Raw genomic sequence first — 19,154 nt, 5'->3', positions numbered from 1 at the left:
AGTGTTTTACTATTATATCTGATGTTACTGGATTAATATTACTGCTGCATTAATGTGTATGTTGCATTTTAACTCCTTTATAGTTAGGTTAGTTTAATCTACAGCAATGCATCATGGTCTATAAGATCATCATATGTTTGTATTACACGGCTTTGTTGAATACTCGATTCTGATTGGTCAATCACGGCGTTCTACGGTCTGTTATTTCTTTATAGCAGACCGTTGCTATGTATAACAGTCCGTTGCTATGTATAACAGTCCGTTGCTATGGCCGCAGTTCTGATGTCGGACTCTGGCGGGTCGTTTCTGTGTGAAATTGTTGATTTCTTAAGTAAGTAGCCGTGTAATAAGCGGGATAATGTACAGCTAGCGGGTCATTGTTGTGAAGAAACCCAGAGAGGGCGACGCGGCACCCTGAAGCAAATTTTGATACTTGACCGTAGAAGTCATTATAAAGGTAAAACGGTGAAAATACTCTAAATATAGCGTACACTTAAACCGATATCGATTTCTTTAGGTGTCTAAAATCCATTTTGCTGCTGCCTCGTCCACAGCAGTACATTGCTTTGCTCCCGTGCTGGTACTCCTGTCTGTTTCTCCAAACTCAATCTACTGTAGGTAATACAATGACTATGGATCAGTACCTCACACAACCCCACTTCAAAACATCCAAACTATCCCTTTAGTGTTTAATTTACCGTAGTCTAACATGCTCTTACCACAAACAAATACAAGATACGAGTAAACAAGAATGTAGAGTAAAAGTCACCTTGATGTCTCTGTGGATTTTCTTCTGTGCGTGCAGGTAGTCCAGACCCTGGTGAGTCAAATCAGTCAATCAAAAACTGACAGCTGAGTTTGTCACCAAAATAACAGCTTTTACTTATTAATTTCACCCATTAAACTCACTTCAGCCATGAAGAGAAAACAAAGAATAAAGGGAACAAAACAGAAAATAGTGGAAGTGTGTTTTTGTGCCTTGAACATCATGTCATCAACAGTTTCAGATTATTAATAGTAAAGTTAATAATGAATAATCAGTGTGACTTTACCTGCAGCATCTCTCTGCAGATGTAGGCGATCTGTGGCTCAGACAGAGGACCAGTCACTGTGGGACACAAATTAATTGTGATAACAATTCAATGTAGGAATAATTGACAGTGCAATACATGACTGGAAACTAAGCGATCAAGGTTCATTAGAAAGGTTGTGCAATTTGATTTTACAGAGTGATCTGAATGTTGTTCAGCTCTCTTTGTGTTCACGTGTTTACGTTCTGCAGGCAGCCTTGAGTAATCCTGTAGCTCTGCACTTAGGAGGAGGAAGAAGGTTGCATTTGCGGTTCTGTTTGACATCTTTACATGTTAATTTGAATGCAGAGTGTAATTTTTGATTTTAGTCATGAAATGAAGTCATGAATCAAGTTCAAAGTTTAATTTTTATTGTCTACATTTTAATTTAATTTTATCATCATTTTGTGTAGATTTTGGCGGTCCCTCCGGACAAAAGCGGTAGCGTTTACGAGCACCAGAGTCCCTTTAGAAAACCTAATTTCTTTTACTGCAGCAGGCCCAGCAATACAGCCGGGGCCTCCAGCAGCGTGGTGTCAGTGTTAGGCTCATTTTCTCATTGACTTCTATACAATCAGACTTCTTTTTGCAACCAGAGGAGTCGCCCCCTGCTGGCTGTTAATGAGAATGCAAGTTTAAGGCACTTCAGCATAAAACACACACTCACACACTCACACACACACACACACACACACACAGTCTCTCACCATGGTAGATATCCTGCAGAGAGCCTCCTCCACAGAACTCCATACAGATCCACAGTTTATGAGCTCTGCAGACAGAAGAGGAGTTAACTTGTGTATCTGAGATTAATAATAATAATGAAGAGAGCGAGAGGAAGCAGAGAGACACAAAGCTGCAGACAAACAACAGTATACACTGCTGTTAAAATAATGTATGTGTATATAACGTTGTCTATTAGAGTTCATATATTATAATTTAAATGACCACAAAGAATTTATCTGAGGGAAACAATGCATTATAAACATACTTATAATGCATTATAATCTGCTTATAGCACTGTATAATTATAGTTATAAGCACTCCTAAATATCCATAATGCTTTATAATAATAATCATGACACATTATAAAGTATTTTATAATGACTTGTACGGTCAAGTATCATAATTTGCTTCAGGGTGCTGCGTCGCCCTTTCGGGGTTTATTTCACAACAATGACCCACTAGCTGCACATTATCCCGCTTATTACATGGCTACTTACTTAAGAAATCAATAATTTGACGCAAAAACGCCCGCCAGACTCTGACATCAGAACTGTGCCCATAGCAACGGTCTGTTATGCATAGCAACGGTCTGTTATACATAGCAACGGTCCTTTATACATAGCAATGGTCTGCTATACATAGCAACGGTCTGTTATACATAGCAACAGTCTGATTATTAATAATAATAATAATAATGATAATGAAGAGAGCGAGAGGAAGCAGAGAGGCAGACGGCTCACCGTATGTAGCTGCCATAATACGCCACTATGTTGGGATGTTTGCAGCTCTTCACTATGACGATTTCCTGCTGGATGATGGAGAAATCATCCTCTGTGGAACCAGACAGAAAGAGAGGATACATATTTATTATTTTCATCACATTACATATGAACACAGTGTAGTCAGTGGCTCTACATGCTACATGCTAACACACTTTCAGCTCTTTATTTGGGAGGGTTGCAAGGCCAAGTCTCCCTCTCAGCTGTTATATTACTACTTCCCTGTAAATGCATTTAAACGTCCCAGAAACAGTACATACATGCTTTAATCTCTTACACTGATGTGTGCATATTTGAGTATAAGAAAGGTTTAATTGTACACTTATACTCCCCCTTTTGTCATTTGGGAAAGTGATCAAAAAGGCAAGCATCCAAACGGAGATAGAGTCATCGAGGCCAAGTCTACATTTCAATCCACTTCATATCCATTTTTTTTACTTTTATTTCCACTTAAGTAAAATTCAGTCTGACACATTGGACATCTTTGAGATTATCTCTGCTTGAATTTAAAATAAAGTTCTGTTGTTTGGAGTTTAAAATAAAACAGAATTAATCTGCTTTGTCTATAACAAATACATTTTTATTAGATAATAAGCAGGTGCACTGAATGAGTCAATCAGGTCTCTTATTTATGCAATTCAAACTCATCACAATGCACACAGTGTAATCAAACTGTTGGAGGTATAACTGAACGCTGTTTTCTTTGGTTGGTTTATAGCTTTGATTTGTATAACTGATGTCGCTGTGGGCAATATAAAGTAAATAATGAGTCTCTCTCTATTTGCCGTTTAGCATTTACTGCAGTGTAAAGTCTTGTTAACAGCTCCCATAACGGGATCATAATGAGTAAAACATCTCACCTGGTTCCATCTTGATGACCTTGATGGCTGCCAGCTCTCCATTCTGCTTGTTACGCGCCTGAACACACAGAAATATACGGATTCATGTTTTTATACTGTAGCTGTCAGTCATTGGCAGCGGTGGAAGAAGTATTCACATCTTTTATTAAAGCAAAAGTAGCATCAGCATCAAAACACATTCAATGTACCAAAAGTACTCATTATGCAGAATGGTCCATTTCAGAATAATATATATTACTAGATTATAATTAGTGATGCATTAATGTGTTTATCACTTTAATGTTGCAGCTGATAAAGGTGGAGCTCATTTTAACAACTACTTTTATATACTGCTGGATATCATAATTTATTATTTATATTCTATATTATTAATCTGAATCTGCAAAGTAACTAAAATTGTCACATAAATGTAGTGGAGTAAAAAGTACAACATGGTAGTAGTACAAAGTAGTATAAAATGGAAATACTTAAGTGAAGTACCTCAAAATTTTATTTAAAGGGTAACTTCAGTATTTTTCAACCTGGAGGATCATTTATGTCCACTAAAAGTGTTTGTTTTTGCCATGACAGACTCTGATTGTTACTATAAGTGTCTGACATCATGGAAAGAGTTTCGTTCGAGGAGAAGTTTCGTTGTGAAATCTGGCGAGGTGACGTGTTGATGAAGACAATGGTGGAATAGTGGAATACATCCATGGTGGAAACGTGAGAGTTTGTTGTGTTGGAGCACAGAAAGCGTAGCTTAGTGTTATCTAAAAGATTTTCAATGTCATGGCTGAATGTTTAGATGATTTCCACAATGTGGATGAGGTCTCTGAATTGTATTTATTTGAGCCAGAGTATACGGATATTCAGATTTCACAACGAGACGTCTCCTTGAGCGGGACTTTGACACAATAACAAACAGACCGGATGGAGAGAAAGGTTTTATTTCTCTGTAGGGTCCTTTCCGTAATGTTGTCAGACACCTATAATAACAATCTGAGCCTGTCTGCAGCAACAACGAGCACTTTTAGTGAAGGTAACGTAACATTGACGCTGCACAGTCGCCCTCGCAGCTCATTTAGTGCTTGCCGTTTACAGCGTTCTCCCTCAATACTGGAATACAGAAATTGTGATGACAGAACTTGTAAATGTGGTGCTTTTCTTTTTTTTGTTTTAGTGCCAGCAGAGCTTCATTTGAATGTTTTCTGTCCAGATCAGTGGAGTGAAACAAACATCCCACCGCACCACTCTGTGACATTAAAGACACACAAACACACACACTTATAGCATGTGTATTCACACACACACACACACACACACACACACACACACACACACACACACACACACACACACACACACACACACACACACACACACACACACACACACACACACACACACACACACACACACACACACACACACACACACACACACACACACACACACACACACACACACACACACACACACACACACACACACACACACACACACACACACACACACACACACACACACACACACACACACACACACACACACACACACACACAGCAGGCGGACATAGTGACCTTTAAAAGTGTGATACCAGAAAGTGTTTTCACTTCTCTTTGCTTTTTGACACTATTTATAAACAGAAACCATAAAGACAAATTCCTTCACACATAAATACGGTGTCAATGGATCCAAGCTGATAAAGCAAGTTGACCACTCTTTTGTTCAGATGATTCCAGATGTTATTAAACTAGAGAGTCATTGTGATTAAAAGTATTTTTTACAATGACGATACAGTACAGAGAGAGAGACACAAAGCTGCAGACAAACAACAGAATACGCTGCTGTTAAAATGCTGTATGTGTATATAATGTTGTCTATTAGAGTTCATATATTATAATTTAAATGACCACAAAGAATTTATCTGAGGGAAACAATGCATTATAAACATACTCATAATTCATTATAAACTGCTTATAGCACTGTATAATTATAGTTATAAGCACTCCTAAATATCCATAATGCTTTATAACAATAATCATGACACATTATAAAGTTTTTTATAATGACTTATACGGTCAAGTATCAAAATTTGCTTCAGGGTGCTGCGTCGCCCTGTCAGGGTTTATATCACAACAATGACCCGCCAGCTGTACATTATCCCTCTCATTACACGGCTACTTACTTAAGAAATCAATAATTTGACACAAATACGGCCCGCCAGACTCCACAATCAGAACTGTGCCCATAGCAACGGCGTGTTATACATAGCAACGGCGTGTTATACATAGCAACGGCCTGTTATACATAGCAACAGTCTGCAATACATAGCAACGGTCTGCTATACATAGCAACAGTCTGTTATACATAATAACAGTCTGTTATACATAATAAAAGCCTGTTATACATAGCAACGGTCTGTTATACATAGCAACGGTCTGCTATACATAGCAACGGTCTGCTATAAAGAAATAACAGGCTGTAGAACGCCATAATTGACCAATTAGAATCAAGTATTCAACAAAGTCGTGTAATAATATACATTTAATTATATATATAAATTAATTCAAATGAGCTCCACCTTTGCCAGCTGCAACATTAAAGTGATGAACACGTTAATGCATCAATAATTATAATCTAGGAATATTTATATATATATATATATACGTATATATATATATATATATACATTTATATATATATATATAAATATGGTATAGTAGAAATTGTATATATAGTGCAATACGTATATTGTACATACATAGTACAATATACATATACATAGTAATATAATATATATATATAATCCTGAAAATGGGCCATTCTGCATAATGAGTACTTTTACCTTTGGTACTTTAAGTATATTTTGATGCTACTTTTGTACTAGATTTTGAATGTAAGACTCTTACAGTATTTGTACAGTGTAGTATTGCTATTTTTACTTAGGTAAAAAGATCTGAATACTTCCTCCACCGCTACTTAAAGCAGACTGTAGTCTAGACACAACTTCACTAGGAGGAAATACTGATTCACATTCTGTCATGCTGATGAAATACGACACAGTCAGAAGAGAACTCGGTCAGCGAGAGCAGGACAGGTCGTACACAGAGACACGGAAACTCCACTGCCTCAAGAGAGGGATTTTTAAAAACATGACGCATGGATATTTGAGCACCAAATATGATCTGAAGTGTAAATACTTTCAGCTGGAAAGTACTATGACTACTATCAAGAGATAAACTGCTTCGTAATGTACATTGTATTCACCGTTACACGTCTTTCCCCATCGTCACTGAACACATTTAGCATTCAGGCGCTAATTAAATGAGAAACACATTTTCTCCAATACGAAAAACATTTTAAAGGCACGCCTAGAAGGCAGGCGGTCACCACCTCCTCTGTCAAACGTCTACTTTCATATTGTCGGAAAATTAAATGATAAACTGGAAGCTGACACTTCACAGTTGGAGACGTGTTGATGTCGGTGGCCTTTTGAGTTTGACGTTGAAATGGCACAGTGGAAAGTCGGGGTGTTGTGGTGGCGGTGGAGGACGCTCGTAAACAACTGTCTTACATTCACGAGAAACGCTTTCCTTATTCAACCAACACCTAACACTACTCTTCCACTAACTGACCTTAAAGGGTCAGACACTTTCATTCCCCTCATGGTATTCAGGCATGAGGATAGTTTTGGTTTTGAGATTTCCGTCTCTGAGATTTCTTCCTCTACCCCAATACAGTGGAGGTCAATACAATTTGGTTTGTTGTGCTCACATCTTTCATAAATGAAATTTAAAAACTCAACAGCAATGTGTCCTTACAGAAACAATGCTTCTTTTATTCAGGTCAATACTCTGACCTCACCTCTGACCTCTGTAGATTATCCAGAATAATTAGGACATTGTCCCTGGTTGGGCTTTTGAGTTTCAGCAGTGGATATCTCGAAGGTTAGAGATATATCCAGATACTACGTACCACTAGAGCTAAAGGTTCTCTATATCTAGAGCATTAAGATAGCAGCAACCAACTATTGTCTATGTAAAGATATAGAGGAGTAATGTCTACCTGAGCAGAGAATGAAGTCTCTCTCTCTCTGTGTGTGTTGTAAACAGAGCTTCTCTGTGTTTTGTTGACATCGCCGGGCCGGCTGCATGTGCTTTTAGTGCATGTAAGCGCGCCCCTCTGGCTCGCTCACGGCTCTGCACTGCGCTCATACGGTGGTTACAGCCGATAATGCCGTCCCGACCAACGGTGTCATTGCGGAAGCATAGCCCACCGGTTCCCCCCCCCCAGGTTAACACCGTCAGCTCGGTCAGCACTGTTGCCATTGTTAGCTCTGTTAGCGCCGTTTAGCTGCCGGCTCAGCCGTCGCCATGTTGAGAGCCGTGGGGAGGCAACAGAAATGCTCTGAATTCCGTATAGTGAACCTTTAAACATAAAAACACGGCCAGACTGGGATGATAATTCAGGCCAGTAATCTAAAAATTATTTTTTGGTGGCCATTTTTCCCCTTTATTCGACAGATGACAGTGTGGAGGCAGACAAGAGAGAGGGATATGACATGCAACAAAGGTCCTAAAGTCAGAATCAAACCCAGGCCGTCGTGGTTTTATCCATTTTAACCATTCGGCTTCTATTGGTGTATTGTGTTTTTATGTAAATGTGTTTCCATGTGTCCTGTCTGGATGTGATATGTTGTGTTTTAATATTTTTAATAGCAGATTTTTCACATAGCAAACCAAAGAAAGATTTCTGCTTTTTGTAAATAAAGTATTTTCTATTTCTATACTTTGTATACTTTATGGTTCTTTACGTACGCTCGGCTTGTCTGAGCTTGAAACAGCTGTCCATGAGAGAGAGAGAGAGAGAGAGAGAGAGAGAGAGAGAGAGAGAGAGAGAGAGAGAGAGAGAGAGAGAGAGAGAGAGAGAGAGTCACAGTTCACCTGAAGTACTATACTGTATGTGCGCTGACTCAAAACACAAAGAAATGAATTAAACGCAAATAGAAGCAGCTAAACGGCCGGGTGTTCATTTACAAATAACTTCACAAAACAGTCATTTGTAACAGAGTTGACAGAAGTGAATACTTGAAGATCAGCAGAGTCTGACGTCTTCTTTGAAATGTGTTTCTGAGGAAGTTTAGTCACGTTTATCGTTAGAGAGCAGATTATATGAACCAGTAAAGCACCTTGCTGGACGTTATTACACAACGTTTCTAGTTACAGTCATTCATAGCAGGTAAATCATATCTTCCTGGAAGCAACAGAAGCAACATGTGGAGTACAGTCGAGACAAAAGTAAGATGATGAAAACAACAATGACGATGGAAACTCCACTCAATCGAAGGAGTGTGTGTCAGAGTGTCAGTGTGTGACATCAGAGAGGTCACTGAGAGGAAAGACATCCAACAAGTAAACAACCAAACACACACACACACACACACACACACACACACATGAGCTGGACGTGAAAGCGGAAGCCGCAGAAACATTTCCATCTTGATGTGTGCGTTTACTAGTTTCAGGGGTCTTTCCTTTCACTGACCTCTGTGATAACACACACAAAACATGCACAAGATAAAAAAGTCATATTCTTTTGTTGCTGAAGCCAACGAAACCAGCAGGTTTGATCATGTTCACAATCCGGCGGCCACGTAAAAGGACCACGAGGCTCGGCATTTTTGCATCGTATATGTATGCTTCACTAGGGGTTCATAATGAATACATGACTTGTATTCGGTGTCGCAACAGTCATAAGATTAAGCGAGGTTGATGTCTGTGCGGCTGTGGCTCAGAGGGTAGAGCAGGTCGTCCGGTCACATGTCGATGTGTCCTTGAGCAACACACTTAACCCCAAATTGCTCCCGAAGGCATAGCCATCGGAGTGTAAATGGGTGAATGATGAATGTTTAGATTAGATCCTGGTGGGCAAAGCTGACACCTTAGCAGCCTCTGCCATCAGTGTATTAATATGTGTGTGAATGGGTGAATGCTGACATGTAGTGTGAAGCGCTTTGAGTGGTCGGAAGAATAGAAAAGCGCTATACAGTATAAAAGCAAGTCCATTAACCATTTACCATTGTGCAGGTTGGACGGGGTCGTATATATAGTTGGGGGGAGGATAAACTAGGGCTGTCAAAGTTAATGTGATGATAACACGTTCCTTATTTCTTTAACGCATTAACACAATCAATCTTTCAGAGGTTGTAGCGGGCTCAGTTTAAAAGCCAGACAAGATACTGGTATCATATGAAACTAGAAAAAACGTAATGAATCCATCGCTACCAACCATGTCATACTAGCTTGTAGAAGAAGGAGGTTAAATAACGCTCCAAACCTGCACTAAATTTTGGAGAGGAAAAATTGCCATGTCCATTTTCAAAGGGGTCCCTTGACCTCTGACCTCAAGATGTGTGACTGTAAATGGGTTCTATGGGTACCCACGAGTCTCCCCTTTACAGACATGACCACTTTATGATAATCACATGCAGTTTGGGGCAAGTCATAGTCAAGTCAGCACACTGACACACTGACAGCTGTTGTTGTCTGTTGGGCTGCAGTTTGCCATGTTATGATTTGAGCATATTGTTTTATGCTAAATGCAGTACCTGTGAGGTTTTCTGGACAATATTTGTCATTTTTTTGTGTTGTTAATTGATTTCAAATAATAAATATATACATACATTTGCATAAAGCAGCATATTTGTCCACTCCCATGTTGATAAGAGTATTAAATACTTGATAAATCTCCCTTTAAGGTACATTTTGAACAGATAAAAAACAATTGACAGCCCTAATTTGTTCATAATATATTATAGGGAAGCTAAACACACTAGGGATATTTTGTAGGAGCTGACACAGATATTAAATTGATAATCCAATATTCACTTGACTGTGGGCCATTTAGTTTAACACACACACTTACACACACACACACACACATACACACCAGTCATTAGCTGGTGTTTGGGTGCAATTTGCTTGATGTTCTCGGCATCATAAATGATCTCTCTTCCTCTTTTTTGGGTTAAAGATAAATCGACCCCAGAAATTCAAGCGTATTTCATTGTAAAACACAAATATGCACGCACACGCACACGCGCACACACACACACACACACACACACACACACACACACACACACACACACACACAGTTTCAGCAGGAACCTGACACAGTTAACTCGACGCTGCAGGTTCTGTATGTAGTCCGCTGCTCTTTTATCTCACTTCTTCATTTTTTTTGCGCCTGAGGTTGCACACACAGCACAGGTGCAGCCCGCAGCTTCTGTGAGACTAAAACGCTGCACAGTGTTGAACAGCAGCAACTCCAACTGCAGCTTAGTAGCACAAGCCACATCTGATAAGGAGAGTGAGGCTTTTACTGTAAGAGGAGGAAGACCCTGACATGATCGGATGCAGAGTTGCAGTTAGCTTAGTCAAGTCTGAGTCAACACCAGAGCACTGTTACACATATTTCATACAGGTAAACTCTCTTAAACTGTGTGTGGAGCTGTGAAGGAAACATCAATCATCAAACCAATATTTATATAAAATATTATATATATATATATAATATAATGTTATCATATGGAGGACAGAACCTGCCAAAATCAAAAATAAATGAATAAATAAATGACTCAATAAATAAATAAATTCATAAATAAATACACACACTTAAAAATGGATATATAAAAAATAAATGAAAAATAAATTAATGAAAAATAAATAAATAAATAAGCAAATTAAAACAGTAATATCCATTTATGTCACATTTGATCAATTAATTAATGGCTACATTTATTTTTAATATTATTTTTGCTGCATTTAATGACATATTCATTTATTTATCGAGTCATTTATTTTTTTATGCATTTATTTTTTCCATCCTTCATATTATCAGTGATATGTAGACATTTGATTTAATCTCTGTATATATACACGTATAAACTATGAACGATTTATCTGTTGATCACGCTGCCCATTCAGTTTGCTTTCAAATTGTGTTCTAAATAATGTTATCATATACAGTATATACATATATGGGCTTATTTTGTAAATTCTTTAGTAAAAAGTATTTCTCTTTGTAAGAGATAAGGGATATGATATACCAGTTTTCAACAAACGTTACAATGCATCCACCCTTTGCAGTGTGTTACTGTCCAACAGGTAAATCCAGCTCCGGTTTCCAGCACAATTGTGGAAAGCGTGATGCCTCAGCAGGTAGAAATGTTGTTTGGGTGCATGCCAGCATGTCTGCTGTGATGATACTTGTTTCAAGTTGTCAAATAAAAGCAAATGTAACCAGGAACTACTTGGTATTATATACAATTGCTTCTTTTTCTAGTTTTTCTGTAGTATACAATTTCTTGATTGCTTTTTTTCTGTAACTTTTTGTAAAGTCTTGTGTTGTTTTGACCCTTTTGAGGCTGTCTAAATCACTCCATGCTGCATCAGCAAAAACGGCGTATGAATGACACGAAAATGCGCAAGGCATTTAGCGTGCAATAAAAATGCCATCGTTGATTTTCGCATCATTTGTACGCCATGTACTGAGTGCAATATGAATGCTTCTGCGTAAATCTTCTACGCTCAGAGCTAGTGACATAGAATAAAAAGAGAGAAACACTGCTGATGGCGGGTGGCAGGGGAGGTGGATGGGTTCAACAAACCAACCCGTTCTCACTCCCAACTCATCAAATATTGCCGCTTGGTCAGCGCCCCTCGGCATTGAAAACCGACGCACTGAGGCACCTTGAACCGGGCTTTCAACTAACTCCAATGTACACCCACCCGCGCTGTTATTCGACGGTCGGAGCAATTGACGTAGGATTAATAGTGTGAGAGTCCGTTCAGGGCGGGTGGGAGAGGTGGTAGATGGGTCAAACAAACACAAGACTTTCAACCAGGAGACCGCCGTTCGTGTCCCGTGTGTGTCCGTACGTATTTTGCTTAGTTTACACACTTATTTTAAGCCCAACCATGGTGTTTTTCCTGAACCTAACTGAGTGGTTTTGTTGGCTAAACCTAAATGCAGATGCTACCTTAGTTTTGTTGCATGGCGTACAAATGACATGCGAAAATGCCTGAAATGCGTTCTCATGAAACGCAGAATGCCGCTGTAATGTCGTGCTATTTATACGCCTTCCCATGAGGTCGGGTTGACTGTATATACAGTACATGACTCTGTGTTGCTGGTTGATATGACACACTACTGATTCATTAATATTAATTCACGAACGTTTGGGCATTTGTGAAAAACAGCTTCTCACACACCACAGAACGTGATGCAATTTACATCACACCTTTCACAAATAACCCGGAGTAGTTAATATGAGCAGTGAAAGCTAAACCGTACTAAACAAACCTGACTCATCCAGAGCACTCACCACATCCTTCTCTCTGACTGGCTACTGCTGCTGCACCGTTATAAAATGGCATTTTGGTATGAACTAGGTCTGATTATCTCTATCAGTGGTGGAAGACGTATTCACATCCTTTACATAAGTAAACATACTAAAACAACACTGTATGTATAAGTATGAAAAGTAAAAATACTCATTGTGCAGTAAAATGTTCATGTGTTTTCCTATTACATCTGATGTTTCTGGATTAATATTACTGCTGCTTTAATGTGTATGTTGCATTTTACCTCCTTTATATCCGGTTGGCTAGTTTAATCTACAGCAATGCATCATGCACCCTTACTTAAGTAAAAGTATGCACACTCAAAACCTAAAAAAAGCAGTTTTGTTTGTGTTAAAAACATAACATTTCAGTTTGAATGTGTTGGTTTGAAGTTTCACAATGTTTACAACGTAGTCGGCCCCTAATAACCCACATCTATGGTGCTTATACGAGCGATAACGCCTATTTAATGGCCTGATAACAGTCAAATCGAGTGGTATTATCAGCTTAATGTACATAAAGTTTGAAAAGTTAAAGTATTGATGATGCAGTCAAATGTTCCCCGTCAGTGTTTTCCTATTCTATCTGATGCTTCTGGATTAATATTACTGCTGCATTAATGTGTATGTTGCATTTTACCTCCTTTATATCATGTTGGCTAGTTTAATCTACAGCAATGCATCATGGTCTATAAGATCATCATATGTTTGTAGCGTCTCTGTCCATCGGAAGGTGTAGAAATAGCAAAACATTACAACGACATTCTGCGTGTCATGACGCATTTTAGGAGTTTTTGCATGCCATTTGTACGCCACGCAACAAAACTAAGGTAACGTCCGCAGTTTGGCAACAAAACCACTCAGTTAGGTTTAGGAAAAACATCATGGTTGGACTTAAACTAAGTAATATATGTACGGAATCAACATAATACAATTACGGAAAACACAAACGTCACTCACAAAACAAAACACCGGTCTCCTGGTTGAAAGTTCCGTGTTTGTTGGATTCATCTGCCTCCCTTTCCGTCCGCCATAAGCACTTTCTCACTTTTTATTCTACGTCACTAACTCTGAGCGTAACATATTTATGTGGATGCGTTTACATCGCAGTCAGTACAGACTACACGGCGTAAAAATGACACGAAATTCAAGAACAACGTTTTTATTGCACGTTAAATGCCTTGCACATTTTTGTGTCATTCATACGCCTTTTCGTGCGACCGGGCTGATACACTATTTCCCTCTGAGATGTAGTGGAGTAGAAGTGTAAAGGAGTATCAAATTCAAGTAATCTACAAGTTCCTTGAGCTTGTACTTAAGTACAGTACTTGAGTAAATGTACTTAGTCACATTCCACCACTAATCTCTATCATGGTCTTCATCATCATCATCATCACACACACAAGTCCTACTTTCTCACCACTGCTGATGGTGCAAAAGTGCTGCATTTGCAGACGGACCACCACTTTGACTGTGAGTGTGGCAACGCGTAGCTGCAAACATGTGCATGTGAGATTATATCTGAATGTGTGGGTGTATGTTTGTGTGTGTGTCCATATGTTGAGGAAGAACAACTATGCAAATCTCTCTGTCTCTCTGTTAAACATAACAGCGTTGTCGACTGACCCGTTTAGAGGAAGTGTGCTCTACAGCTAACCTGCTTTGCATCACTAACATTTACTACACTACTGTATGTCATTGTTGAACAGTTTGAGTTCAGCGCTGCAAACAGACACTCAAAGGTAAATCACAATCCCAAAAATCCAATTATTAGGGCTGTCAATCATTTAAAATATTTAATCACAATTAATCCCATGATTGTCCATTTAGTCACACATTTTTTATCTGTTAAAAATGTACCTTAAAGTGAGATTTTGTATTATTTATGTAAGTATTTAATACCCCATCAACATGGAAGTGGGTAAATATGCTGCTTTATGCAAATGTATGTATATATTTATTATTGGAAATAAATTAATAACACAAAACAATGACAGATATTATCCAGAAACCCTCACAGGTACTGCATTTAGCATAAAAATATGCTCAAATCACTACATGGCAAACTGCAGCCCAACAGGCAACAACTAGCTTCAAAACTGAGCCCACTACAACCAAAAAATTGCAAGTTGCATTAAAGAAATTAGTGGCGTTAAAACAAATTTGCGTTAACGCTTTATTATCGTGTTAACTTCGACAGCCCTCTTATATAATATAATCAAGCTCAATCCATTTTTTAATTTTCAATTGTCACCACATCTGGTGCAGAGAATGAAGTCGTTCTCTCTTTCTGTGTGTTCGTTCGTGTCCCGTGTTCACAACGTTCAGTTTCATTATTATTACTATTGACAAAGCGGCGGTATAGATATAGCATAGTATAGGTTTCTGTGCAATGTCATCACATAGATGCAGTGCGGGGGCAGAAAGCACGGCATGTTTAGCAGAGCCGAGCTGCAAAGCAGCAACCGCAGAAAAGATGGATTGAAAATGTTTAATATTGCGCGGGGATCACATGACTTAGTAGTTCATATTTTATCAGCGCTGCCTAGTTTGACCGTTTGATCGGAGTTCGCGAGTGATTGACAGCTGCTCAGAGACGGCAGCTGGCAGTTTTCCTCCGGTCTGTGAAATCTTGCAGATGCCGTTAGGAGCACTTGAGGACACAGAGGACACCGGAGGACACAGAGACACATGACTTTTTTCAGATTACCTGTCTAATGCACTAATGTCAGGATATACTGACTGGTTTATAAAAATAACTTTTTTTAATCTTATTTTCTCCGTTTCTACCAACTGCTGCTTTAACAAAAAGGCTGTTGCAGTGCACTTAATATTTCTGTTATTTTCATTCATTGAAATCACAAGAAGGCAGGAAACAAAGTCTCTGAAACTCAATTTTTTCTCGGGAAGGACCCCCAAACCCCCCACTTTGGTTTTGAAATCCTCCCTTTTTTCGAGGCCTCAAGGTCGTCAAGTATGGAGCAACATGGCGGACTCTGTGGAGAGAGGACCTGCTCCCTATGTAGATATAAACAGCTCATTCTAACGTAACGAAAAACACAACAACTCTTATTTTGGAGTGATTATACACTAAAGAAAACGTATTAATGTTATAAAGGGCAGAGGTGTGAAAGGGCAGTCACCCAATCAAGGTCAAGGGGTCAAGTTAGATCCCGTCTGAACACAGCTGACTGTCTTTGACGCCTTATTGAGCCTGAATCATCTTACAGAAAGTCTCTGTCCTTCAAATATTGAGTTTAGAACCTAAAATAGTTTTCAAACAAGTGTAAATATGAAATCAGCACCTGAAGAGAAGACATTTGACTACAACCCAGCAGAACTCAGACTGACTTCTGTTTAAGTTCGAGTAAAAATTCTCAAAAAAGACCATCAGCTATTGACAAGAATACTTTCACTTCTTGTGAAACCACTTCCTCCTGCAGAGCTGGAGCCTGCACTCGAGTTGTGATTGCAATCAACCAACGAAACTAAAATCAATCACTATTAGATTTCCTTCCAAACTCAAAAAGACATTCCCAGTGAGCACAACACAACCGATTCAACCGTGAGAAACAGAACGTAATAATTGTTCATCAACTAGTTCTGAACTTGAGTTCAATGTTGAAGTACTTTACTTGAGTATTTCCATTTTATGCTACTTTATACTCCACTACATCTCAGAGGGAAATATTAAACCTTTTACTTCAGTACATTTATTTGACATCAGTTACATGCTTGGTCAAATTATTAATACAAATTAATAACACGGTAATGCAAATTTGTTTTAATCCCACTAATTTCTTTAACTCATTAACGCAATCAATCTTTCAGAGGTTGTAGCTGGCTCAGTTTTAAAGCTAGAGTGAAGATACTGATATCATGTGAAACTATGAAACCTGATGAATCCATCGGTACCAACCATGTCATACTAGCCTCGCAAAGGAGGCTAAATAACGCTCCGAACTTACGTTACATTTTGGCGAGGAAAAACTGTCATGTCCATTTTCAAAGGGGTCCCTTGACCTCTGACCTCCAGATATGTGAATGTAAATGGGTTCTATGGGTACCCACGAGTCTCCCCTTTACAGACATGCCCACTTTATGATAATCACATGCAGTTTGGGGCAAGTCATAGTCAAGTCAGCACACTGACACACTGACAGCTGTTGTTGCCTGTTGGGCTGCAGTTTGCCATCTTATGATTTGAGCATATTGTTTTATGCTAAATGCAGTACCTGTGAGGGTTTCTGGACAATATCTGTCATTGTTTTGTGTTGTTAATTGATTTACAATAATAAATATATACATACTTTTATATAAAGCAGCATATTTGTCCACTCCCATGTTGATAAGAGTATTAAATACTAGACAAATCTCCCTTTAAGGTACATTTTGAACAGATAAAAAAGTGTGATTAATTTGCGATTAATCGCAATTAACTATGGATAATCATGTGATTAATCATGATTAAATATTTTAATCGATTGACAGCCCTAAAATCAACTAATTAATTATGATGATTACTATAGATTAAGATACATAGCAGTATAAAAAGTAGTTGAAATTAGCTCTACGTTAATGCATCAATAGTTATAAACCTAGTAAAATTTTTAATTCAGGACTTTTACTTGTAACAGAGTATTTTTCCACTACTGAAGTAAAAGACCTGAATACTTGTTCCCCTGCTGGAACAGTGTGTATCGTAGGTTTCACTGTGTAAGCAGAAGTAAGACACGCTTGACTTCAGATGCAGCGCGGCAGACATCCTCTTCTTACTCATGAATTCACTCAGCCTTACATTTCTATTTTATCTTCAAATAAAACACAGTCTCTTCTCTCAAACTGTTTCAAGAAGCCCCTTTGATTCAAGATAAAATAAGATGCGTCACAAACTCTAATCTGGTGTAAACTGAACCTGTGATCAGTGACAGTCGGTATAAGAGTTTAACAGCAGCAGCTGGAGGCTCTGACCTTGTAAACTTCTCCGTAAGTTCCTCCTCCGACTCTCAGCAGGATCTCAAAGTCATCCTGAGGGTTCCTGGTGGAGATATCCAGAGCCGTCCTGTGTTGGAAATCCATATTGTATTAGTTTATGTTGCTAATAATCCTCATCAGGCATGTCTCACACACACACACACACACACACACACTCAGTGGCATCCACATTTACAGGCAACAAAACTGCTGAGAAAACATTGTGTCGTGTGTGATTCAGCTGCCGACACACACACACACACACACATTGACACCTTCCTGTTTCTGTTTCTCAGCCTGCTATTGATCCTCCCTACCTCTGTCACACCTTCTTCTCTTCTCTCTCAAACATTTTTTCTCAGCTCATTTACATAATCCCATTCTGTTTCCTGTTGGGTGTGCGTGTGCATGTCACAGTGACTTTTTATATCAGTGTGCTACACATTTGTTTTGTTTCTGATCTTTTCAAGCTGAAGAAATCGTGCCAGTTTTCACTTTTTAAAGAGCTAATGTGCGTAGATTTAAGATTAGGGATTAAAGGTTAAAATCCTCACAGCAGCAACACAAAGGTCTGTCTGTGTGTGTGTGTGTGTGTGTTTCTAGTCTACATATGTGTGGCTTGTAGCTGATTAATTGCAGTTGTGCTGTTTGGGGTTTTCAGCGTAAGTTTCAGTCTCGACTTCACGCCTACAGAAATGTGAATGTGTGTGTGTGTGTGTTGCAGCTTTGCAAGAGAAGAGTAACTCATGTGTGGAGCTCCCTGTCTGCTTCCTGTTCAGAAGCAAGTCCCTGCAGATAAAGACGGGGCACCCATTACATCCTGTTAACAAGTTAAATCATCACTTTATCAGCTGTATATCAGCGGCCAGTTGCATTAACTTGCAGTTTTTAAGACTGGTTCTGTCTTTAGAATGGTCTGATATTGTCATGTTAGACGAGTCTAATTAAGCCTGTTCTGTTGATTAAGATTGATTAAAGTTAGACACCTCCTCCCCTGTCTAAGCCTGAGGGGAGAGCTTTGTTGCTATGGCAACAATCTGTTAGGTCAGTTAGCTAACTATTTCAACTATTTATCCATTACTTTTAGCCGTTTCAACTGTTTATTCATTCGCCTAATTTTAGCTAAATATTTCAACTGTTTATCTATAACTATTTTTGAGTCTTGTACTATAGTCTTGAATTGTTCTGAACATATTTAACGGTTCTAACGACCGTTGGATTTATGCTGTTTTACCTTTTCTGTTATTTTCTCCTGTAGTTGGTGTGATGTTGCTGTTTCATCTGCCTCTTCTGTGAAGTGACTTATTTCACCCACAATGCATTGCGCGACTGTCAGTCTTACATTAGCCACTCA

General features: G+C 38.8%; 1 protein-coding gene across 2 annotated transcripts in view; it reads right to left on the bottom strand.

The window, feature by feature from the left end:
- Positions 1 to 19,154, bottom strand: part of map4k1 (mitogen-activated protein kinase kinase kinase kinase 1) — a 39,744-nt gene extending 20,590 nt beyond the window's left edge. Inside the window, exons 1-7 of one of the 2 annotated variants that reach the window (XM_074641097.1) lie at positions 19,035 to 19,154; positions 17,798 to 17,888; positions 3,436 to 3,493; positions 2,537 to 2,627; positions 1,778 to 1,842; positions 1,053 to 1,108; positions 770 to 817 (exon numbers count right to left, since the gene is read on the bottom strand). In XM_074641097.1, coding sequence (XP_074497198.1) covers positions 770 to 817; positions 1,053 to 1,108; positions 1,778 to 1,842; positions 2,537 to 2,627; positions 3,436 to 3,445 — 270 coding nt within the window. In that variant the 5' untranslated portion in view covers positions 3,446 to 3,493; positions 17,798 to 17,888; positions 19,035 to 19,154. Of the gene's footprint in view, positions 1 to 769; positions 818 to 1,052; positions 1,109 to 1,777; positions 1,843 to 2,536; positions 2,628 to 3,435; positions 3,494 to 17,797; positions 18,106 to 19,034 lie in introns of those variants that run through there. The other variant, XM_074641096.1, reaches the window with a different exon arrangement.

The sequence above is a fragment of the Sebastes fasciatus genome, chromosome 7 (genome assembly GCF_043250625.1).
Source record: "Sebastes fasciatus isolate fSebFas1 chromosome 7, fSebFas1.pri, whole genome shotgun sequence".
Taxonomy (NCBI): Eukaryota; Metazoa; Chordata; class Actinopteri; order Perciformes; family Sebastidae; genus Sebastes; species Sebastes fasciatus.
The sequence above is the reverse complement of the archived record's forward strand: the minus strand, read 5'-3'. Positions and strand labels throughout refer to the sequence as shown.